This window comes from Oncorhynchus nerka, linkage group LG22 (genome assembly GCF_034236695.1).
Source record: "Oncorhynchus nerka isolate Pitt River linkage group LG22, Oner_Uvic_2.0, whole genome shotgun sequence".
Lineage (NCBI taxonomy): Eukaryota > Metazoa > Chordata > Actinopteri > Salmoniformes > Salmonidae > Oncorhynchus > Oncorhynchus nerka.
Window position 1 is genome coordinate 100204760 of NC_088417.1, and position 25790 is coordinate 100230549.

General features: G+C 45.6%; 1 protein-coding gene across 1 annotated transcript in view; it reads right to left on the reverse strand.

Annotated features, from left to right (window-relative positions):
• Positions 1 to 25790, reverse strand: part of dcc (DCC netrin 1 receptor) — a 675496-nt gene that overhangs the window by 114480 nt on the left and 535226 nt on the right. The window contains exons 18-20 of the mRNA XM_065007657.1: positions 10184 to 10322; positions 6086 to 6193; positions 2443 to 2637 (exon numbers count right to left, since the gene is read on the reverse strand). Of these exons, the coding sequence (XP_064863729.1) occupies positions 2443 to 2637; positions 6086 to 6193; positions 10184 to 10322 (442 nt within the window). The remainder of the gene's footprint in view (positions 1 to 2442; positions 2638 to 6085; positions 6194 to 10183; positions 10323 to 25790) is intronic.

A 25790-nucleotide genomic window follows, 5' to 3' on the forward strand; every position in this document is an offset into this window, starting at 1 on the left:
GACTACCTACAAAAATAACTGTAATTTCTAAAATGGACGGACTATCTACAAAAATAACTGTAATTATTAAAATGGACGGACTATCTACAAAAATAACTGTAATTTCTAAAATGGACGGACTATGTACAAAAATAACTGTAATTTCTAAAATGGACGGACTATCTACAAAAATAACTGTAATTTCTAAAATGGAAGGACTATGTACAAAAATAACTGTAATTTCTAAAATGGACGGACTATGTACAAAAATAACTGTAATTTCTAAAATGGACGGACTATCTACAAAAATAACTGTAATTTCTAAAATGGACGGACTATCTACAAAAATAACTGTAATTTCTAAAATGGACGGACTATCTACAAAAATAACTGTAATTTCTAAAATTGACTGACTATCTACAAAAATAACTGTAATTTCTAAAATGGACGGACTATCTACAAAAATAACTGTAATTTCTAAAATGGACGGACTATCTACAAAAATTACTGTAATTTCTAAAATGGACGGACTATGTACAAAAATAACTGTAATTTCTAAAATGGACGGACTATCTACAAAAATAACTGTAATTTCTAAAATGGACGGACTACCTACAAAAATTACTGTAATTTCTAAAATGGACGGACTACCTACAAAAATAACTGTAATTTCTAAAATGGACGGACTATCTACAAAAATAACTGTAATTTCTAAAATGGACGGACTATCTACAAAAATAACTGTAATTTCTAAAATGGACGGACTATCTACAAAAATAACTGTAATTTCTAAAATGGACGGACTATCTACAAAAATAACTGTAATTTCTAAAATGGACGGACTATCTACAAAAAGTGGTGTAACTTCTAAACGGTTCATCCGATATGGAGGAAAATACCCTCAAATTAAAGCTGACAGTCTGCACTGTAACCTCATAGTGCTGGAGAACAGAGCCAAAATAACGTGTCACCGTCCCTCTACTTTTGGAGCTCACGATATGAGCTTGTTGATCAGCAGGATTTAGGGCTTTAGTATTCATTTTCAAATGTTTTTTTAACCATTATTTAACCTTTATTGAACTTGGCAAGTCAGTTATGAACAAATTCTTATTTTCAATGACGGCCTCAGAACAGTGGGTTAACTGCCTGTTCAGGGACAGAACGACAGATTTGTACCTTGTCAGCTCGGGGATTCGATCTAGCAACCTTTCGGTTTACTAGTCCAATGCAATGACCACTAGACGACCTGCCGCCTCTACACTCTAACCACTAGGCTACCTGCCGCCTCTACACTCTAACCACTAGGCTACCCTGCCTCCTCTACACTCTAACCACTAGGTCACTAACCACTAGTCTACCTGCCACCTCTACACTCTAACCACTAGTCTACCTACCACCTCTACACTCTAACCACTAGGCTACCCTGCCACCTCTACACTCTAACCACTAGGCTACCTACCACCTCTACACTCTAACCACTAGGCTACATGCCACCTCTACACTCTAACCACTAGGCTACCCTGCCACCTCTACACTCTAACCACTAGGCTACCTACCACCTCTACACTCTAACCACTAGGCTACCTGCCACCTCTACACTCTAACCACTAGTCTACCTGCCGCCTCCACACTCTAACCACTAGGTCACTAACCACTAGTCTACCTGCCGCCTCCACACTCTAACCACTAGGTCACTAACCACTAGTCCACCTGCCGCCTCCACACTCTAACCACTAGGTCACTAACCACTAGTCTACCTGCCACCTCTACACTCTAACCACTAGGCTACCTGCCGCCTCTACACTCTAACCACTAGGCAACCTGCCGCCTCTACACTCTAACCACCAGGGTACCCTGCCACCTCTACACTCTAACCACTAGGCTACCTGCCACCTCTACACTCTAACAACTAGGCTACCTGCCGACTCTACACTCTAACCACTAGGCTACCTGCCACCTCTACACTCTAACCACTAGGCTACCCTGCCTCCTCTACACTCTAACCACTAGGCTACCCTGCCGCCCCATTAAGTGTTTCAGAGTGCTGAACTAGGATCAGGTCCCCTTTGTCCATTCGTAGTAATCTAAAACTGTTCCTCGATCAGAGCTCCTACTCTGAGCCTCTGTTAACCCAGAGGATCCAGTGAGAGACCTCTCCATTCAGCAGCAGATGTTTTGGTTGATCAGCTGTATTTAGCGAACCCAATAAGAGGGGAGAGGTGAGGGGAGAGGTGAGGGGAGAGGTGTGAGGGGAGAGGTGAGGGGAGAGGTGAGGGGAGAGGTGAGGGGAGAGGTGTGAGGGGAGGTGTGAGGGGAGAGGTGAGGGGAGAGGTGAGGGAGGCAGACGGGGTGTTCTGGGTGTACATGCACTAAGGGGGGGGGGGGGGGGGGCTATGAAGCTATGTGTAAATGTTCAGGGTGAGAAAAGGTGGGCTGAGTGTAAGCTAGCTAGTTATCCCGTACCTTTGTTAGTCCTGAAGTGGATGGGGTCAGACAGGGGACCCACTCCCTTGGCATTCTTAGCCTGGATCCTGAAGTAGTAGACGGTGTCCAGGTTCAGGTCCATCACCTGGTGGGTCAGACGATCTCCACTGATACTCTCCATTACCCAGTCATCTATAGGCATGTTCTTATCCAGGGTGTAGTACAGGATATAGCCTGGTAGAGAAACAACACACAGAGGAAGACTGATTAACTCTAACCATAACCCAGTCATCTATAGGCATGTTCTTATCCAGGGTGTAGTACAGGATATAGCCTGGTGGAGAAACAACACACAGAGGAAGACTGATTAACCCTAACCGTAACCCAGTCATCTATAGGAATCTCAAAACAGCACAAACAGATCTATTACCAGGCTAGAGTCTTATCCAGTGTGTTGAACCGGATGTAGCCTGACAAATCACAAAGACAACACAACGTACACACTCTGAGGAATCACGTAGTCTACAGACCTCTACGATCATAACAGGGACACAATCAACAGCAGTATCTTAACAATTAGCTAATTAGCTAATCACTAGAGAAATAAACAACTGACGCTAGAGAAAGGATGGTAGGAACAGGTAGAACATGATACATGAACATGCAGAAGGTGATGAACAGGGCTGTCAACAACGCATTTACAACTGTGTTCTGTACGACTCTGTCCAATGTTTACAGACACTGTGTTCCAGAGGACAGGTAGACTCTGTCCAATGATTACAGACACTGTGTTCCAGAGGACAGATAGACTCTGTCCAATGTTTACAGACACTGTGTTCCAGAGGACAGGTAGACTCTGTCCAATGATTACAGACACTGTGTTCCAGAGGACAGATAGACTCTGTCCAATGATTACAGACACTGTGTTCTGTATGACTCTGTCCAATGTTTACAGACACTGTGTTCCAGAGGACAGAGAGACTCTGTCCAATGATTACAGACACTGTGTTCCAGAGGACAGAGAGACTCTGTCCAATGATTACAGACACTGTGTTTCAGAGGACAGGTAGACTCTGTCCAATGATTACAGACACTGTGTTTCAGAGGACAGGTAGACTCTGTCCAATGTTTACAGACACTGTGTTCCAGAGGACAGATAGACTCTGTCCAATGATTACAGACACGGTGTTCCAGAGGACAGATAGACTCTCCGTGTTCCAGAGGACAGATATTTACAACATGGATGCAAGGAGGAGAGGAGGAGGAGGAGAGGAGGACGAGAAGGACGAGGAAGAGGAGGATGAAGGTAGGATGGAGGAGGGGAGGACAGAGGAGGAGAAGAGGATGAGGAGGATGAAGGTAGGATGGAGGAGGCGAGGAAGGAGGAGGAAGAAAAAGCCAGGTGCTTTCCACCTGGCTACCCCTACCCCGGTCAACAGCCCTGCACCTCCCACAGCAACTTTCCCAAACCTTCCCCATTTCTCCTTCACCCAAATCCAGATAGCTGATGTTCTGAAAGAATTGCAAAATCTGGACCCCTACAAATCAGCTGGTCTAGAAAGTCTGGACCCTCTCTTTCTAAAATGATCTGCTGAAATTGTTGCAACCCCTATTACTAACCTGTTCAACCTCTCGTATTGTCTGTTCAACCTTTCGTATTGTCTGAGATCCCCAAAGATTGGAAAGCCACCGCGGTCATCCCCATCTTTCATGGGGGAGACACTCTAGACCCAAACCTAAATCTATCCTACCCTGCCTTGCTAAGGTCTTCGAAAGCCAAGTTAACAAACAGATCACCGACCATTTCGAATCCCACCGTACCTTCTCCACTATGCAATCTGGTTTCTGAGCTGGTCATGGGTACACCTCAGCCACGCTCAAGGTCCTAAATGATATCATAACCACCATCGATAAGAGACAATACTGTGCATCTGTATTCATCGACCTGGCTAAGGCTTTCGACTCTGTCAATCACCACATTCTCTATGGGGGTGCTACAGGCTTCAATTCTCGGGCCGACTCTTTTCTATGTATATATCAATGATGTCGCTCTTCCTGCTGTTGATTCTCTGATCCACCTCTACGCAGACGACACCATCCTGTATACTTCTAGCCCTTCTTTGGACACTGTGTTAACAACGCTCCAGACGAGCTTCAATGCCATACAACACTCCTTAAGTGGCCTCGAACTGCTCTTCAACCGATCGCTGCCTGCACCTGCCCTGACTTAGAATATGTGGACAATTACAAATACCTAGGTGTCTGGTTTGACTGTAAACTCTCCTTCCAGACTCACATTAAGCATCTCCAATTCAAAATGAAATCTAGCATCGGCTTCTTATTTTGCAACAAAGCATCCTTCACTCATGCTGCCAAACGTACCCTCATAAAACGGACTATCCTACCGATCCTTGACTTCGGCGATGTCATTTACAAAATAGCCTCAAATCGGATGCAGTCTATCACAGTGCCATCCATTTGGTCACCAAAGCCCCATATACTACACACCACTGCAACCTGTATGCTCTCGTTGGCTGGCCCTCGCTTCATATTCGTCACCAAACTCACTGGCTCCAGGTCATCTATAAGTCTTCGCTAGGTAAAGCCCTTCCTTATCTCAGCTCACTGGTCACCATAGCAGCACCCACCCATAGCACGCGCTCCAGCAGGTATATTTCACTGGTCACCCCCAAAGCCTATTCCTCCTTTGGCCGCCTTTCCTTCCAGTTCTCTGCTGCCAATGACTGGAACAACTGAAGCTGGAGACTCATATCTTCCTCACTAACTTTAAACATCAGCATCAGATTTTTGCTATTGACTGTACGTTTGTTTATTCCATGTGTAACTCTGTGTTGTGATGAGGAGGAGGGGAGGATGGAGGAGGAAGAGGAGGAAGAGGAGGAGGAAGAGGAGGGGAGGATGGAGGAGGAGGAGGAGGGGAGGATGGAGGAGGTAGAGGAGGAAGGGAGGAAGGAGGAGGAAGAGGAGGGAGGAGGGGAGGATGGAGGAGGAGGAAGGGAGGAATGGAGGAGGAGGAAGGGAGGATGAAGGAGAAGGGGAGGAGGAGAAGGAGGAGGAGGATGGAGGAGGGGAGGAAGAGGAGAGAAGAGGAGAGTAGGGGGAGGATAGGAGATAGGAGGAGTGAAGGGGAGAGGAGGGGAAGAAAGGAAAGAGGAAAGGAGGGAAGGAGGGAGGTGTAATAGGGAGGAGGGAGAGACAGGCTGGACCACACAGAGTTGGTCCCACATCTCTTTGTGTTGTCGTCCCAACTCCTTGTCACTCATTATCATGCAAAACCAGATCTGGGACCCAGGCTACATTACAGCCAGGGGAGAAGGGGTTAGGGGTGTTGTTAGGTGCGTTGTTAAGGGCGTGGTTAGTGCCTTGGTGAGGGGCGTGGTCAAGGGCGCTGTTAGGGGGCGGTTAGGGGCGTGGTTAGGGGTGTGGTTAGTGGAGTGATTAGGGGCGCTAAGGTGTGGTTAGGGGGTGTGGTTAGGGTGTGTGGCTAGGGCGTGGATAGGGGCATGTTTAAGGGGCGTGATTAGGGGCATGGTTAGGGCGTGATTAGGGCGTGGTTAGGGGCGTGATTAGGGGTGTGGTTAGGGCGTGGTTTGGGGCGTTGTTAGGGGCACACTCAGGCTAACTAAATAACAGTCTAACCGGGGACGGCAGTTCTTCTTACCCATGACTCGTCCGTTAGCCTCCATGGGGGGTTGCCAGCTGATCAGGATGGCTCTGGGTCTTCCCTCCCTGCTGATCACCGTCAGGTCCTTAGGGGCGGAGCTGGGCGCTGTCAACCAATCGGGTAAAGAGAGAGAAAGGAAATGACAAGTTTCAGCCAATCAGGAGTGGCGAGGAACAGGAAGAAGAGATCAGGGCATCTGGTTTATATATCTGTCATCACACCACCACACACTTGTTGTTAATTTGAGTTTGTATTAATTGTGTAATAACAGGAACCTGCCGTTAAGCCTGAGGCTCAACAGAGACTGGCTCTGGAATATCATCTGCCAACAGGCTCACAAGTTAGTTGTTTCTGGAGGTGTTTTTGGGAAATCAAGGCTACCTAACATGTATGCTGGTTCCCATAAACAGCATAAACAGAGAGTCCACGTGATTTGAGCCTAGCACGTTCTCTCACGTGGCTAGAAACACAAATGTTGACCGAATGTGAAGCTAAATCATAAACATACAGCCTACACATGATCTGAGACCAGCTCTCGATCTCTCCTGAAAACTGGAGCTGCATGAAATGAAATGAAAACATCAACCTCTTCGTTTATAAGACCACAGCAATTCACATCCCCATAGAACAGTTGAGCTGTTTTTTGTAATTGAAAGGTTTGTTCAAAGATCAAACCAAAAACACGTGTTTCCATTTCCAACACGTTTCATATCTTTTTGCTTGTTATTTATGTGTTTCTGAAAAGCAATCAATAACAAAACACACGTTTCAACAACAGTTTGTGTTCCCAAATAGCACCCTATTCCCTCAATACTATACTGCCTTATTCCCTTTTAGTGCACAATGGGTTGTGGGCTAAAGTAGTGCACTATATATGGAATAGGGTTCCATAGAGCTCTGGTCTAAAGTAGTGCACTATATAGGGAATAGGGTTCCATAGGGCTCTGGTCTAAAGTAGTGCACATTATAGGGAATAGGGTTCCATAGGGCTCTGGTCTAAAGTAGTGCACTATATATAGGGAATAGGGTTCCATAGGGCTCTGGTCTAAAGTAGTGCACTATATATAGGGAATAGGGTTCCATTTGGGACGCAGGCCCAAACAATGTTAAAAGCAATCACTAGCCAACATAGCCCAAACAAGTATCAGGACTCCTATGATGTTCTCAGTAATTGTGATAGATTACCTGAGGGAGACTGGGGGGTCAGGGGTTTACATGAGAAAACATTCCTTCTAACAGAGCCTGCATGGCGACAAAGCTGATTAAAACCTGCTAGTGATCTGAACTAGGTCAGGTCATTTAACACGCTGTCCTTTAATGACCAAACAGAGGCTCTAAGACTGGTAGCCCAACGCTGATATTTGGTCCAATTAGTGAGAATTAGTGTGAAACAAAATCTCAATGGATCTGCCTGTTTGCTTAGTCGTGTGACGTAGATTGTTAACCCTGTAACTGACGTAGAACCTATTTGACACAATGGGTCTGGATCTGGAAAACATAATGTGCTGTCTGTCTCCACAAGCCGGTGCAATTATTATTGTGCAGAAAAAAATGTTCAGTTATATAAGAAAAAACCATGTGAGTGTGAATCCAGGCTCCCTCCTGCCAGGCAGCAGGACCACTGTACTATACCAGGAGGGAACCTGGATTTCTGCTTAAATTGGTCATCAAATTTGATCTGATCTTCATCTAAGTCACAACAATAGACACACACAGTGTGCTTAAACTAATTACTGTATTTTTCTTGTCTATATATATATATATATATTTTTTTTTAACCTTTATTTAACTAGGCATGTCAGTTAAGAACAAATTCTTATTTTCAATGACGGCCTAGGAACAGTGGGTGAACTGTCTTGTTCAGGGGCAGAACGACAGATGTGTACCTTGTCAGCTCAGGGATATGAACTTGCAACCTTGCGGATACTAGTCCAACACTCTAACCACTAGGCTACCCTGCCACCTCTACACTCTAACCACTAGGCTACCTGCCACCTCTACACTCTAACCACTAGGCTACCCTGTAACACTCACAGTGTAGGTTGGAAAAAGTATGTGAACCCCTTGGATAACGACTTCTCCAAACGCTAATGGGTCAGGAGTTCGCTAACCCGTAGTCCAATCAATGAGACGAGATTGGAGATGTTGGTTAGAGCTGCCTTGCCCTATAAAAAACACTCACAAAAATTGAGTTTTCTATTCACAAGAAGCATTGCCTGCTGTGAACCGTGCCTCGAACAAAAGAGATCTCAGAAGACCTAAGATTAAGAATTGTTGACTTGTATGAAGCTGGAAAAGGTCACAAAAGTATCTCTAAAAGTCAGTCCACAGTAAGACAAATTGTCTATATTTTCAGCACTGTTGCTACACTCCCTAGGAGTGGCCATCCTGCAAAGATAACTGCAAGAGCACAGCGCAGAATGCTAAATGAGGTTAAGAAGAATCCTAGAGTGTCAGCTCAGGACTTACAGAAATGTCTGGAACATGCTAACATCTCTGTTGACGAGTCTACGATACGTGAAACACTAAACACGCTAGCATCTCTGTTGACGAGTCTACAATACGTGAAACACTAAACACGCTAGCATCTCTGTTGACGAGTCTACGATACGTAAAACACTAAACACGCTAGCATCTCTGTTGACGAGTCTACGATACGTAAAACACTAAACACGCTAGCATCTCTGTTGACAAGTCTACGATACCTTAATCACTAAACACGCTAGCATCTCTGTTGACGAGTCTACGATACGTAAAACACTAAACACGCTAGCATCTCTGTTGACGAGTCTACGATACGTAAAACACTTAACAAGAATGGAGTTAATGGGACGGAAAAATGAATTCCCAAGTTTATCAAGACATTTTGCAGGAGAATGTTAGGCTATCTGTCTGTCTGCCAATTGAAGCTCGACAGAAGTTGGGTGATGTAACAGGACAATGACCCAAAACACAGAAGTAAATCAACAATACGCCTTCTGGAGTGGCCCAGTCAGTCCTGACCTCAACCCGATTGAGATGCTGTGGCAGGACCTCAAGAGAGCGGTTCACATCAGACATCCCAAGAATATTGGTGAACTGAAACCGTTTTGTAAAGAGGAATGGTCCAACAATTCCTCCTGACCGTTGTACAGGTTTGATCCGCAACTACAGAAAACGTTTGGTTGAGGTAATTGCTGCCAAAGGAGGGTCAACCAGTTATTAAATCCAAGGGTTCACATACTTTTCCCACCCTGCTCTGTGAATGTTTACACGGTGTGTTCAATAAAGACATCAATAGTTTGTGTGTTATTAGTTTAAAGCAGACTGTGTTTGTCTGTTGTTGTGACCTAGATGAAGATCAGATAACATTTGATGACCAATTGATGCAGAAATCCAGGTCATTCCAAAGGGTTCACATACTTTTCTTCTTGCCGCTCTATATTTGTTATATATTCTAAATATTATATTATATATTCAATTTCTTCCGTTTATATATATAAACGTATATTTGTTATATATTCATAATATTATATTATATATTCTATTTCTTCCGTTTTCTACATCTTCCAAGTATACCAGCAGTGGACACTATTTAGGGCCCATAATTCAATTCTTCAGAAAATGGGCGTGGCTTCACGTTTTCAGATTTGAATAAAATGTCGGAAAATATGCAGTCCGACGAGAGCTGATACAAATACACTGCTTTAACTAATTATGACAAATGTTAAGAAAATGGTTAGCAATGTTGAGCAATGTAATAAAGTAATGACGCTAAACTTTAGTGAGAGAGAGAGACAACGAGAGAGAGAGAGAGAGAAAGACAACGAGAGAAAGAGAGAGAGAAAGACAACGAGAGAGAGAGAGAAAGACAGAGAGAGAGAGAAAGACAACAATAGAGAGAGAAAGACAACAAGAGAAAGACAACGAGAGAGAGAGAGAGAGAGAGAGAGAGAGAGAGAGAGAGAGAGAAAGACAGAGAGAAAGAGAGAGAGAAAGACAACGATAGAGAGAGAGAAAGACAACGATAGAGAGAGAAAGACAACGAGAGAAAGACAACGAGAGAGAGAGAGCGAGAGAGAGGGATCGAGGTTGAGAAAAGACAGAGCTCCTCACCTGCTTCGTACGTAGTAGCGTGAGCTGTCATACTCCACGTGCTGGACTTACGGCCCTTGGTGACCATGACAGCAAACTCGTACATGGTGTTGGGTTTGAGGCCAGTGACGGTGTGGCTGAGGGCTGTAGTGTCTGCAGACTAGAGACAGAAAGAACATAACATCAAAACTATTCTGTCAGAGGACCCCATCGGTGTATAACGGTCTCATGTCCTTTGGGCTTTGTACTTTTTAACTATTAAAATGTTTTGCTCCCAAAAAATATATCAAATCAAATGATGAGATCAGTAGGGAGAGCACAGCACGAATCCCCCGAGATGACAAGGTACAAATCTGTCGTTCTGCCTCCAGAACAAGGCAGTTAACCCACCGTTCCTAGGGCCGTCAATGAAAATAAGAATTTGTTCTTAACTGACTTGCCTAGTTAAATAAAGGTGAAATAAAACCTTTTAAAAAAGGGAGACTGTCTAAGAAAAACATTAGAGCTCAAAAACTGTTTTTTTAATGAGCAATAACCCCACAGCAGGTCCTCATGGAGCCGGTAGTCTAAATCAACCAGTTCTGCCTGCTGGGTGAACACAATACTCTCCATCATCACACAGTGTAAAATACTGACAATCTGAAATGGTCCAAACACACAGACAGTGTGGTGAAGACGGAGCACCTCATCAACCTCAGGAAAGGCTGAAGAAATGTGGCTTGGCCCCTAAGGCCCTCACAACATTTTACAGATGCACCATTGAGAGCATCCTGTCGGACTGTATCACACCGCCTGGTACGGCACATCCATAGGACTCTCCAGAGGGTGGTGCGGTCTGCCCAACACATCACTGGGGGCAAACTACCTGGGGGCAAACTACCTGCCCCCCCAGGACACCTATAGCACCCGATGTCACAGGAAGGCCAAAAAGATCATCAAGGACCTCAGCCACCCGAGAACATGACCTGTTCATTTCATAAGTACAGTGACATTCAGAAAGTATTCAGACCTTTTGACTTTTTCCACATTTTGATACTTTACAGCCTTTTTTTTAAATGTATAAAATAGTATTTTTCCCATCATCAATCTACACACAATACCCTATAATGACATCACAATACCCTATAATGACATCACAATACCCCATAATGACAGCACAATACCCTATAACGACATCACAATACCCCATAACGACATCACAATACCCTATAATGACATCACAATACCCTATAATGACATCACAATACCCCATAATGACATCACAATACCCCATAAAGACATCACAATACCCCATATCGACAAAGTGAAAAGAGGTTTTTTAGAAATCTTTGCAAATGAATAAAAAATAAAAAACAGAAAAATACCTCATTTGAGATCAATCAAGAGATCTCCAGGTTTTCATCAAGGATCTCTCTGTACTTTGCTCCGTTCTTTTTCCCTCCATCCTGACTAGTCTCCCAGTCCCTGCCACTGAAAAACATCCTCACAGCATGATGCTGCCAACACCATGCTTCACCGTAGGGATGGTGCCAGGTTTCCTCCAGATGTGACTCTTGGCATTCAGGCCAAAAAGTTAAATCTTGGTTTCATCAGATCGGAGAATTTTGTTTCTCATGGTCTGAGAGTGGCCAGACAGGTGTCTTTTGGCAAACTCCAAGCAGGCTGTCATGTGCCTTTTACTGAGGAGTGGCTTCCTTCTGGCCACTCTGAACTTACAATGCCCCAAGTCGTTATATATATTTTTTTAAAGATAATGGTACATTTTGCTATTTTGCTATTTGCCTCATGACTCCTGCATACTTCGTTGACTACAAACTTTCTTCACCCAACCGTGGGACCGACTATGTTTGTTCCCACACTTGGGACTCTGACTCTCTATTGGTTACACTGACTTTTGGCCTCCCATCCTATTCTAACCACCTCTCGCCAGTTTGTATTCATGTTACCTGATGAAATTGCGGTACAACATGATCTTGTTGCTATCTGATGCACATTCAGATGTCATATATCAGCACTGCAGAGCTCTCCCTGTCCTCTGTCGTGCCTTGATTGTTTTACTGCTGATGATATCTGGAAATGTGCATGTACCCCCTGGCCCATCTACTGTTGCTAGCCCCAATTCTGACTTGTGCTCTGATATCTGCTTCACTGATTTCTGCTCTCGTAAAATCCTGGGTTCTCTGCACGTTAACACTAGAAGCTTATTACCTAAAATGGATAATTGAAAGTGTGGGTTCACAGCTCGAATCCAGATGTGTTGGTCATTAATGAGACGTGGTTCAAAAAGAGTGTTTTGAATACTGATGTTAACCTTTCTGGTTATAACCTTTTTCGGCAAGACAGATCTTCCAAAGGTGGGGGAGTGGCAATCTAAACCAAGGATCACCTTCAGTGGTCAGTTGACTGTCCCCAAACAATTTGATTTGCTGGTTTTAAGCATTAAACTTTCAAATAGCTCTTTGTTGACTGTTGCTAGGTGCTATCGTCCTCCATCTGCACCGGCCTGTACCCTACCTGCCTTAAGCTCTCTCCTGGCCCAGTACACTAAGTCTGTATTCATTCTAGGTGACCTAAACTGGGACTTAAACCACCTGACCAAGTCCTAAAGCAATGGGACTAAAGCAATGGGACTCCCTAAATCTTCTCAGATTACTACCAATCCCACAAGGTATGACTCCAAACACCCAGAAAAGGCTACTCTCCTCGATGTAACCCTCACAAATAATCCTGATAGGTATCAGTCTGGTGTTTTCTGTAATGACCTGAGTGATCACTGTTTTACAGCCTGTGTTCGTAATGGCTCAGTGAAACGACCTGTCCTGATTTGTCATAGACGCTTGCTAAAAAACTTTAATGAACATGAACTGGCCTCTGTAAAATGGTATAGAATCAGCTTGATCCCCTCTGTCGAAGACACTTGAACCTTATTTTTTTATATTTTCAGTGGTATTGTTAACAAACACTTCCCCATAAAAAAAGATAATTAAAAACAGGTTCAGCAACTGGTTCGTGATCTTGCAGAGTTACTCCACCTCAATAATTGCATTTGGCGAAATGCTCAGCACACATGTACTCAGGCTGACTGGCTCTCGTTCAGGCAAATGAGAATTGAGTGCACTCAGGCTATCCGGAAGGCCAAAGTTAGTTACATTAAGGAGCAGTTCTCTCTCTGTGGGTCGAAACCCCAAGAAGTTCTGGAAAACGGTTAAAGACCTGGAGAATAAACCCTCCTCCTCACAGCTGCCCATGTCCCTTAATGTTGATGATGTGGTTGTTACTGACAAGAAACACATGGCTGAGCTCTTTAATCACCACATCATTAAGTCCGGATTCCTATTTGACTCAGCCATGCCTCCTTGCCCGTCCAACATTTCCTCATCTCCCACCCCTTCTAATGCGACTATCCCTGATGCTTCTCCCTCTATTTCCCCTGCCCCGCTACAAAGTTTCTCCCTGCAGGCAGTCACTGAGTCTGAGGTGCTAAAGGAGCTCCTTAAACTTGACCCCCAAAAAACATATCGGGTCAGAAGGTTTAGACCATTTCTTCTTTAAGGTTGCTGCCTCTATCATCACCAAGCCTTTCTGTCACGTTCTGACCTTAGTTCCTTTGTTATGTCTTTGTTTTAGTATGGTCAGGGCGTGAGTGGGGTGGGTTGTCTATGTTAGTTTGTCTATGATTTGGGATTTTCTGTGTTCGGCCTGGTATGGTACTCAATCAGAGGCAGCTGTCAATCGTTGTCCCTGATTGAGAATCATACTTAGGTAGCCTGTTTTCACTTTTGAGTTGTGGGTGTTTATTTTCCGTGTCAGTGTTTGTTTCCACACGGAACTGTTTCGGTTTTGTTTTGTCACGTTGTCGTTTATTGTTTTGTTCAGTGTTCTTATAAAAAACCAAGATGAACACTTACCACGCTGCGTATTGGTCCGTTCCTTGCTAATCTTCCTCAGAAGAGGAAGAGGAAAGGGGTTACACTATCTCTAACCTTTTTAACCTGTCTTTCCTTCCTGGGGAGGTTCCCATTGCTTGGAAGGCAGCCACGGTTCATCCTTTATTTAAAGGGGAGATCAAGCTGATCCTAACTGTTATAGGCCTATTTCTATTTTGCCCTGTCTATTAAAAGTGTTGGAAAAACGATTCGATAATCAACTGACTGGCTTTCTTGATGTCTATAGTGTTCTCTCGGGTATTGCAATCTGGTTTCCGCTCAGGTTATGGATGTGTCACTGCAACCTTAAAGGTCCTCAATGATGTCACCATTTCCCTTGATTCTAATCAATGTTGTGCTGCTATTTTTATTGACTTGGCCAAAGCTTTTGATACGGTAGATCATTCCATTCTTGTGGGCCGGGTAAGGAGTATTTGTGTCTCTGAGGGGTCTTTGGCCTGGTTTGGTAACTACCTATCTCAAAGAGTGCAACATCTGCTGTCTCAGCCACTGCCTGTTAAAGAAAGCGCCAGAACTGTGCAGTCAAGAAAATAACCTTTGTGTCCGTTTCAATTTATCACTACAGGAGAGAGACAGATATCTCCTTTCCTCGTTAATATCAATTAGCAACTTCCGGGTTGGAGCGAGCGGTCGCATCTGCACTCGGTCCGCAGGTAGTATTACATTTCATTACATTTCATTATAGTACAACGGTTTGATTTGTCTAATCTTAGCAATTTGTCTTCTTAGCTAGCTACATAGTCGTCTTTGTATCATAGATAATTGCGTAATTATCGTATTTCGTCGTCCTAACGCAGTCTACACCGCCCTGCAGCTAGCTAGCTAGCTAACGTCTACCGTTAGCTAGTCCACCGTCTACCGATTAGCAGCACAACTTACACTCAACTGAACGACTTGATTAGTGTAGTGTTAGCTAGCTACATAGTTGTCTTTGCTGTCTTCGTATCCAAGATAATTGTGTAGTTTAGAGTGTGTAGTTTTAGAGTGATTATCTTAATTTACCGAGGTTAGCTAGCCAGCTATTCGTCGTCATTAACGTAACAGAACTTCCGCACTCAACAATCCGGTCGCATTTCGCTTCGCTCCACAGGTAGTATCACATTTTTCATTTCATTACAGTACAAAGGCTTGATTTGTTTGATCGTAGCTAGCTACATAGCTAGCTACATAGCCGTCTTTGTATCAAAGATAATTGTGTAGTCTTGAGCGATTTCCTAGGTTAGCTAGCCAGCTATTGTCGTTCTTTTAACGCAACGTAACGTAAATCAACACTGCTAGCTAGCCAGCTAGCCCCGAATAGCAGCACAGTAGCACAGTAGAAACCATTACACTCAACGGAACGACTTGATTAGTGTAGTGTCAACAACGCAGACACTGCCAGCTAGCCTACATAGTCAACAACGCAGCCTCTGCCAGCTAGCCTACTTCAGCAGTACTGTATCATTTTAATCATTTTAGTCAATAAGATTCTTGCTACATAAGCTTAACTTTCTGAACACTCGAGACGTGTAGTCCACTTGTCATTCCAATCTCCTTTGCATTAGCGTAGCCTCTAGTGTAGCCTGTCAACTATGTGTCTGTCTATCCCTGTTCTCTCCTCTCTGCACAGACCATACAAACGCTCCACACCGCGTGGCCGCGGCCACCCTAATCTGGTGGTCCCAGCGCGCACGACCCACGTGGAGTTCCAGGTCTCCGGTAGCCTCTGGAACTGCCGATCTGCGGCCAACAAGGCAGAGTTCATCTCAGCCTATGCCTCCCTCCAGTCCCTCGACTTCTTGGCACTGACGGAAACATGGGTCACCACAGACAACACTGCTACTCCTACTGCTCTCTCTTCGTCTGCCCACATGTTCTCGCACACCCCGAGAGCTTCTGGTCAGCGGGGTGGTGGCACCGGGATCCTCATCTCTCCCAAGTGGTCATTCTCTCTTTCTCCCCTTACCCATCTGTCTATCGCCTCCTTTGAATTCCATGCTGTCACAGTTACCAGCCCTTTCAAGCTTAACATCCTTATCATTTATCGCCCTCCAGGTTCCCTCGGAGAGTTCATCAATGAGCTTGATGCCTTGATAAGCTCCTTTCCTGAGGACGGCTCACCTCTCACAGTTCTGGGCGACTTTAACCTCCCCACGTCTACCTTTGACTCATTCCTCTCTGCCTCCTTCTTTCCACTCCTCTCCTCTTTTGACCTCACCCTCTCACCTTCCCCCTACTCACAAGGCAGGAAATACGCTCGACCTCATCTTTACTAGATGCTGTTCTTCCACTAACCTCATTGCAACTCCCCTCCAAGTCTCCGACCACTACCTTGTATCCTTCTCCCTCTCGCTCTCATCCAACACTTCCCACACTGCCCCTACTCGGATGGTATCGCGCCGTCCCAACCTTCGCTCTCTCTCCCCCGCTACTCTCTCCTCTTCCATCCTATCATCTCTTCCCTCTGCTCAAACCTTCTCCAACCTATCTCCTGATTCTGCCTCCTCAACCCTCCTCTCCTCCCTTTCTGCATCCTTTGACTCTCTATGTCCCCTATCCTCCAGGCCGGCTCGGTCCTCCCCTCCCGCTCCGTGGCTCGACGACTCATTGCGAGCTCACAGAACAGGGCTCCGGGCAGCCGAGCGGAAATGGAGGAAAACTCGCCTCCCTGCGGACCTGACATCCTTTCACTCCCTCCTCTCTACATTTTCCTCTTCTCTCTCTGCTGCTAAAGCCACTTTCTACCACTCTAAATTCCAAGCATCTGCCTCTAACCCTAGGAAGCTCTTTGCCACCTTCTCCTCCCTCCTGAATCCTCCTCCCCCTCCCCCTCCTCCCTCTCTGCAGATGACTTCGTCAACCATTTTGAAAAGAAGGTCGACGACATCCGATCCTCGTTTGCTAAGTCAAACGACACCGCTGGTTCTGCTCACACTGCCCTACCCTGTGCTCTGACCTCTCTCTCCCCTCTCTCCAGATGAAATCTCGCGTCTTGTGACGGCCAGCCGCCCAACAACCTGCCCGCTTGACCCTATCCCTCCTCTCTTCTCCAGACCATTTCCGGAGACCTTCTCCCTTACCTCACCTCGCTCATCAACTCATCCCTGACCGCTGGCTACGTCCCTTCCGTCTTCAAGAGAGCGAGAGTTGCACCCCTTCTGAAAAAACCTACACTCGATCCCTCCGATGTCAACAACTACAGACCAGTATCCCTTCTTTCTTTTCTCTCCAAAACTCTTGAACGTGCCGTCCTTGGCCAGCTCTCCCGCTATCTCTCTCAGAATGACATTCTTGATCCAAATCAGTCAGGTTTCAAGACTAGTCATTCAACTGAGACTGCTCTTCTCTGTATCACGGAGGCGCTCCGCACTGCTAAAGCTAACTCTCTCTCCTCTGCTCTCATCCTTCTAGACCTATCGGCTGCCTTCGATACTGTGAACCATCAGATCCTCCTCTCCACCCTCTCCGAGTTGGGCATCTCCGGCGCGGCCCACGCTTGGATTGCGTCCTACCTGACAGGTCGCTCCTACCAGGTGGCGTGGCGAGAATCCGTCTCCACACCACGTGCTCTCACCACTGGTGTCCCCCAGGGCTCTGTTCTAGGCCCTCTCCTATTCTCGCTATACACCAAGTCACTTGGCTCTGTCATAACCTCACATGGTCTCTCCTATCATTGCTATGCAGACGACACACAATTAATCTTCTCCTTTCCCCCTTCTGATGATCAGGTGGCGAATCGCATCTCTGCATGTCTGGCAGACATATCAGTGTGGATGACGGATCACCACCTCAAGCTGAACCTCGGCAAGACGGAGCTGCTCTTCCTCCCGGGGAAGGACTGCCCGTTCCATGATCTCGCCATCACGGTTGACAACTCCATTGTGTCCTCCTCCCAGAGCGCTAAGAACCTTGGTGTGATCCTGGACAACACCCTGTCGTTCTCAACTAACATCAAGGCGGTGGCCCGTTCCTGTAGGTTCATGCTCTACAACATCCGCAGAGTACGACCCTGCCTCACACAGGAAGCGGCGCAGGTCCTAATCCAGGCACTCGTCATCTCCCGTCTGGATTACTGCAACTCGCTGTTGGCTGGGCTCCCTGCCTGTGCCATTAAACCCCTACAACTCATCCAGAACGCCGCAGCCCGTCTGGTGTTCAACCTTCCCAAGTTCTCTCACGTCACCCCGCTCCTCCGCTCTCTCCACTGGCTTCCAGTTGAAGCTCGCATCCGCTACAAGACCATGGTGCTTGCCTACGGAGCTGTGAGGGGAACGGCACCTCAGTACCTCCAGGCTCTGATCAGGCCCTACACCCAAACAAGGGCACTGCGTTCATCCACCTCTGGCCTGCTCGCCTCCCTACCACTGAGGAAGTACAGTTCCCGCTCAGCCCAGTCAAAACTGTTCGCTGCTCTGGCCCCCCAATGGTGGAACAAACTCCCTCACGACGCCAGGACAGCGGAGTCAATCACCACCTTCCGGAGACACCTGAAACCCCACCTCTTTAAGGAATACCTAGGATAGGATAAAGTAATCCCTCTCACCCCCCCCTTAAAAGATTTAGATGCACTACTGTTCCACTGGATGTCATAAGGTGAATGCACCAATTTGTAAGTCGCTCTGGATAAGAGCGTCTGCTAAATGACTTAAATGTAAATGTAAGGGAGTACCCCAAGGCTCAATCCTAGGTCCCATGCTCTTCTCAATTTATATCAGCAACATAGCTCAGGGAGTAGTAAGCTCGCTCATCCATTTACATGCTGATGATTCCCCAAAATCAAATCTGTTAAATCTAGACTTGGTTTCAAATCAAATCAAACCAAATCAAATCAAATGTATTTGTCACATACACATGGTTAGCAGATGTTACTGGTTACATACACATGGTTAGCAGATGTTACTGGTTACATACACATGGTTAGCAGATGTTACTGGTTACATACACATGGTTAGCAGATGTTATTGGTCACATACACATGGTTAGCAGATGTTAATGCGAGTTTAGCGAAATGCTTGTGCTTCTAGTTCCGACCGTGCAGTAATAACCAACGAGTAATCTAACTAACAATTCCAAAACTACTACCTTATACACACAAGTGTAAAGGGATAAAGAATATGTAAATAAAGATATATGAATGAGTGATGGTACAGAATGGCATCGGCAAGATGCAGTAGATGGTATAGAGTACAGTATATACATATGAGACCCAGTCTGGGTCCATGTGTAGGCGATGCTGACATATCAGATGAGTAATGTAAACATAAAGTATATGAACATAAAGTGCCATAGTTTAAAGTGGCTAGTAATACATGTATTACATAAAGATGCAGTAGATGATAGAGTACAGTATATACATGTACATCTGAGATGAGTAATGTAGGGTATGTAAACATTATATAAAGTAGTATTGTTTAAAGTGGCTAGTGATATATTTTACATCCATTTCCATTATTAAAGTGGCTGGAGTTGAGTCAGTGTGCTGGCAGCAGCCACTCAATGTTAGTGATGGCTGTTTAACAGTCTGATGGCCTTGAGGTATAAGCTGTTTTTCAGTCTCTCGGTCCCTGCTTTGATGCACCTGTACTGACCTCGCCTTCTGGATGATAGCGGGGTGAACAGGCAGTGGCTCGGGTGGTTGTTGTCCTTGATGATCTTTATGGCCTTCCTGTGACATCGGGTGGTGTAGGTGTCCTGGAGGGCAGGTAGTTTGCCCCCGGGGGATGCGTTGTGCAGATCTCACTACCCTCTGGAGAGCCTTACGGTTGTGGGCGGAGCAGTTGCCGTACCAGGCGGTGATACAGCCCGACAGGATGCTCTCAATTGTGCATCTGTAGAAGTTTGTGAGTGCTTTTGGTGACAAGCCGAATTTCTTCAGGTTTCCTCCATCGTAATCGCTCCTCTTTCACCCCAGCTGCCAAACTAACCCTGATTCAGATAACCATCCTACCCAAGCTAGATTACAGAGACACAATTTATAGATCGGCAGGTAGAGCGGCTAGATGTTCTTTACCATTCGGCCATCAGATTTGCCACCAATGCTCCTCATAGGACACATCACTGCACTCTATACTCCTCTGTAAACTGGTCATCTCTGTTTACCCATCCCACTGGCTGATGCTTATTTATAAAAAACTCTCTCTCTCTCTCTCTCTCTCTCTCTCTCTCTCTAGAGCTACTGTCATCTCTACTCTCCCTACCTGGCAGTAGCTACTGTCATCTCTACTCTCCCCCACCTGGCAGTAGCTACTGTCATCTCTACTCTCCCTACTGTCATCTCTACTCTCCCTACTGTCATCTCTACTCTCCCTACTGTCATCTCTACTCTCCCTACTGTCATCTCTACTCTCCCTACTGTCATCTCTACTCTCCCTACCTGGCAGTAGCTACTGTCATCTCTACTCTCCCTACTGTCATCTCTACTCTCCCTACTGTCATCTCTACTCTCCCTACTGTCATCTCTACTCTCCCTACTGTCATATCTACTCTCCCTACTGTCATCTCTACTCTCCCTACTGTCATCTCTACTCTCCCTACCTGGCAGTAGCTACTGTCATCTCTACTCTCCCTACCTGGCAGTAGCTACTGTCATCTCTACTCTCCCTACTGTCATCTCTACTCTCCCTACCTGGCAGTGGCTACTATCATCTCTACTCTCCCTACTGTCATCTCTACTCTCCCTACCTGGCATCTACTGTCATCTCTCCCTACTGTCATCTCTACTCTCCCCTGGCAGTAGCTACTGTCATCTCTACTCTCCTACCTGGCAGTAACTGTCATCTCTACTCTCCCTACCTGGCAGTAGCTACTGTCATCTCTACTCTCCCTACTGTCATCTCTACTCTCCCTAATGTCATCTCTACTCTCCCTACCTGGCAGTAGCTACTGTCATCTCTACTCTCCCTACTGTCATCTCTACTCTCCCTAATGTCATCTCTACTCTCCCTACCTGGCAGTGGCTACTGTCATCTCTACTCTCCCTACTGTCATCTCTACTCTCCCTACCTGGCAGTAGCTACTGTCATCTCTACTCTCCCTACTGTCATCTCTACTCTCCCTACCTGGCAGTAGCTACTGTCATCTCTACTCTCCCTACCTGGCAGTGGCTACTGTCATCTCTACTCTCCCTACCTGGCAGTGGCTACTGTCATCTCTACTCTCCCTACTGTCATCTCTACTCTCCCTAATGTCATCTCTACTCTCCCTACCTGGCAGTGGCTACTGTCATCTCTACTCTCCCTACTGTCATCTCTACTCTCCCTACCTGGCAGTAGCTACTGTCATCTCTACTCTCCCTACTGTCATCTCTACTCTCCCTACCTGGCAGTAGCTACTGTCATCTCTACTCTCCCTACTGTCGTCTCTACTCTCCCTACTGTCATCTCTACCTGGCAGTAGCTACTGTCATCTCTACTCTCCCTACCTGGCAGTAGCTACTCTCATCTCTACTCTCCCTACTGTCATCTCTACTCTCCCTACAGTCATCTCTACTCTCCCTACTGTCATCTCTACCTGGCAGTAGCTACTGTCATCTCTACTCTCCCTACTGTCATCTCTACTCTCCCTACTGTCATCTCTACTCTCCCTACTGTCATCTCTACTCTCCCTACTGTCATCTCTACTCTCCCTACTGTCATCTCTACTCTCCCTACTCTCATCTCTACTCTCCCTACTGTCGTCTCTACTCTCCCTACTGTCATCTCTACTCTCCCTACCGTCATCTCTACTCTCCCTACCTGGCAGTAGCTACTGTCATCTCTACTCTCCCTACTGTCGTCTCTACTCTCCCTACTGTCATCTCTACCTGGCAGTAGCTACTGTCATCTCTACTCTCCCTACCTGGCAGTAGCTACTCTCATCTCTACTCTCCCTACTGTCATCTCTACTCTCCCTACAGTCATCTCTACTCTCCCTACTGTCATCTCTACCTGGCAGTAGCTACTGTCATCTCTACTCTCCCTACTGTCATCTCTACTCTCCCTACTGTCATCTCTACTCTCCCTACTGTCATCTCTACTCTCACTACCTGGCAGTAGCTACTGTCATCTCTACTCTCCCTACTGTCATCTCTACTCTCACTACCTGGCAGTGGCTACTGTCATCTCTCTTCTGACCATCCTACCCATGCTAGACTAAGGAGATGTAATATATAGATTGGCAGGTAAGGGTGCTCTCGAGCGGCTAGATGTTCTTTACCATTCGGCCATCAGATTTGCCACCAATGCTCCTTATAGAATATATCACTACACTCTATGCTCCTCTGTAAACTGGTCATTTCTGCCTCCACATACAACACCTGTTCTGCCAATCACATTTTGTTAAAGGTCCCCAAAACACACACATCCCTGGGTCGCTTGTCTTTTCAGTTTGCTGCAGCTAGCGGCTGGGACGAGCTGCAACAAACACTCAAACTGGACAGTTTTTATCTCAATCTCTTCATTCAAAGACTCAATCATGGACACACTTACTGACAGTTGTGGCTGCTTCGCGTGATGTGTTGTTCTATCTACCTTCTTTACCTTTGTACTGTTGACTGTGATAATGTTTGCACCATGTTGTGCTGCTACCATGTTGTTCTGCTACCATGTTGTGCTGCTACCATGTTTTGTGCTTGCTACCATGTTGGGCTGCTACCATGTTGGGCTGCTACCATGTTGTGTGCTTGCTACCATGTTGTGCTGCTACCATGTTGTGCTGCTACCATGTTGGGATGCTACCATGTTTTGTTCTGCTACCATGTTGTGCTGCTACCATGTTTTGTGCTTGCTACCATGTTGGGCTGCTACCATGTTGGGCTGCTACAATCTTGTTGTTATGTTGTTCTGCTACCATGTTTTGTGCTGCTACCATGTTGTGCTGCTACCATGTTGTTCTGCTACCATGTTGGGCAGCTACCATGTTTTGTCCTGCTACCATGTTGGTCTGATACCATGTTGGGCTGCTACCATGTTGGGCTGCTACCATCTTGTTGTTATGTTGTGCTGCTACCATGTTGTGCTGCTACCATATTGGGCTGCTACCATGTTTTGTTCTGCTACCATGTCTTCTACCATGTTGTGCTGCTAACATGTTGTTCTGCTACCATGTTGGGCTTCTACCATGTTGGTCTGCTACCATGTTGGGCTGCTACCATGTTGGGCTGCTACCATGTTGGGCTGCTACCATCTTGTTGTTATGTTGTGCTGCTACCATGTTGGGCTGCTACCATGTTGTTCTTCTACCATGTTGGGCTGCTACCATGTTGGGCTGCTACCATGTTGTGCTGCTACCATATTGGGCTGCTACCATGTTGGGCCGCTACCATGTTGGGCTGCTACCATCTTGTTGTTATGTTGTGCTGCTACCATGTTGTGCTGCTACCATATTGGGCTGCTACCATGTTGGTCTGCTACCATGTTGTGCTGCTACCATGTTGTGCTGCTACCATGTTGTGCTGCTACCATGTTGTGCTGCTACCATATTGTGCTGCTACCATGTTGTGCTGCTACCATGTTGTGCTGCTACCATGTTGTGCTGCTACCATGTTGTGCTGCTACCATGTTGTGCTGCTACCATGTTGTTTTGCTACCATGTTGTGTTGCTACCATGTTGTGTTGCTACCATGTTGTGCTGCTACCATGTTGTGCTTCTACCATGTTGTGTTGCTACCATGTTGTGTTGCTACCATGTTGTGTTGCTACCATGTTGTTCTGCTACCATGTTGTGCTGCTACCATGTTGTGTTGCTACCATGTTGTGCTGCTACCATGTTGTGCTGCTACCATCTTGTTGTTATGTTGTGATGCTACCATGTTGTGCTGCTACCATCTTGTTGTTACGTTGTTCTGCTACCATGTTGGGCTTCTACCATGTTGGTCTGCTACCATGTTGTGCTGCTACCATGTTGTGTTGCTACCATGTTGTGTTGCTACCATGTTGTGCTGCTACCATGTTGTGCTGCTACCATGTTCATGTTGGGCTGCTACCATGTTGTGCTGCTACCATGTTGTGCTGCTACCATGTTGTGTTGCTACCATGTTGTGCTGCTACCATGTTGTGCTGCTACCATGTTGTGCTGCTACCATCTTGTTGTTATGTCGTGTTGCTACTATGCCGTGTTGTCATGTGTTGCTGCCTTGCTATGTTGTCGTCTTAGGTCTCCCTTTATTTAGTGTTGTCTCTCTTGTTGTGTGTTTTGTCCTATATTCATATTGTTGTTTTTTTATACCAGGCCCCGCCGGATGCCTTTTTCCTTCTGGTAGGCCGTCAATGTAAATAAGAATTTGTTCTTAACTGACTTGCCTAGTTAAATAAAGGTAAAGAAATAAATAAAACAGATCCCATCCTGTCAGAATAGAACTACAGATCCCATCCTGTCAGAATAGAACTACAGATCCCATCCTGTCAGAATAGAACTACAGATCCCATCCTGTCAGAATAGAACTACAGATCCCATTCTGTCAGAATAGAACTACAGATCCCATCCTGTCAGAATAGAACTACAGATCCCATCCTGTCAGAATAGAACTACAGATCCCATCCTGTCAGAATAGGACTACAGATCCCATCCTGTCAGAATAGAACTACAGATCCCATCCTGTCAGAATAGGACTACTGATCCCATCCTGTCAGCGTAGAACTACAGATCCCATCCTGTCAGAGTAGAACTACAGTTTCCATCCTGTCAGAATGGAACTACAGATCCCATCCTGTCAGAGTAGAACTACAGATCCCATCCTGTCAGAGTAGAACTACAGATCCTATAAAGGTTAAATAAGATAAATAAATAAATAAACACATAAAGGCCTGATTGGTGGGGTGGTTGTCCTTCTGGAAGGTTCTCCCATCTCCACAGAGGAACTCTGGAGCTCTGTCAGAGTGACCATCGGGTTCTTGGTCACCTCCTTGACCAAGGCCCTTCTCCCCGGATTGCTCAGTTTAGCCGGGCGGCCAGCTCTAGGAAGAGTCTTGGTGGTTCAGAACTTCTTCCATTTAAGAATGATGGAGGCCACTGTGTTCTTGGGGACCTTCAATGCTGCAATAATGTTTTGGTACCCTTCCCGAGATCTGTACCTCAACACAATCCTGTCTCGCAGCTCTACGGACAATTCCTTCGACCTCATGGCTTGGTTTTTGCTCTGACATGCACTGTCAACTGTGGGACCTTTATATAGACAGGTGTGCACCTTTCCATGTCCAATCAAAAGAAATGACCACAGGTGGACTCCAATGAAGTTGTATAAACATCTCAAGGAGGATAAATGGAAACAGGATGTACCTGAGCTCAATTTCGGGTCTCATAGCAAAGGGTCTGAATACTTATTTATTTGCATAACTATTCATTTGCAAAATTTTCTAAAAAACATGTTTTCGCTTTGTCCTTATTGTGTATAGATTGATGAGAAATTATTATTTTTTAAATGTGGAAAAAGTCTAGGGGTCTGAATACTGTATAGATAGTGTATTTCTTAATTCCATTATTTTCCTTTTAGATGTGTCCGTATTGTTAGATATTACTACATCTGCTAAATATGTGTACGTGACCAATAAACATTGGATTTAATAAAGACAAACAATATTTCTGAAAACAGGTTTCCAAAAATAGAATAATGCAACAAAAATATAACCCTACCAATTTAAATTTCTTGCGACAGAATTTCAACATAAATGAAAAATAACTGAAGTAGCAAACCAGCCGTGAGCCAAGAGACACACACAAGCCCACAG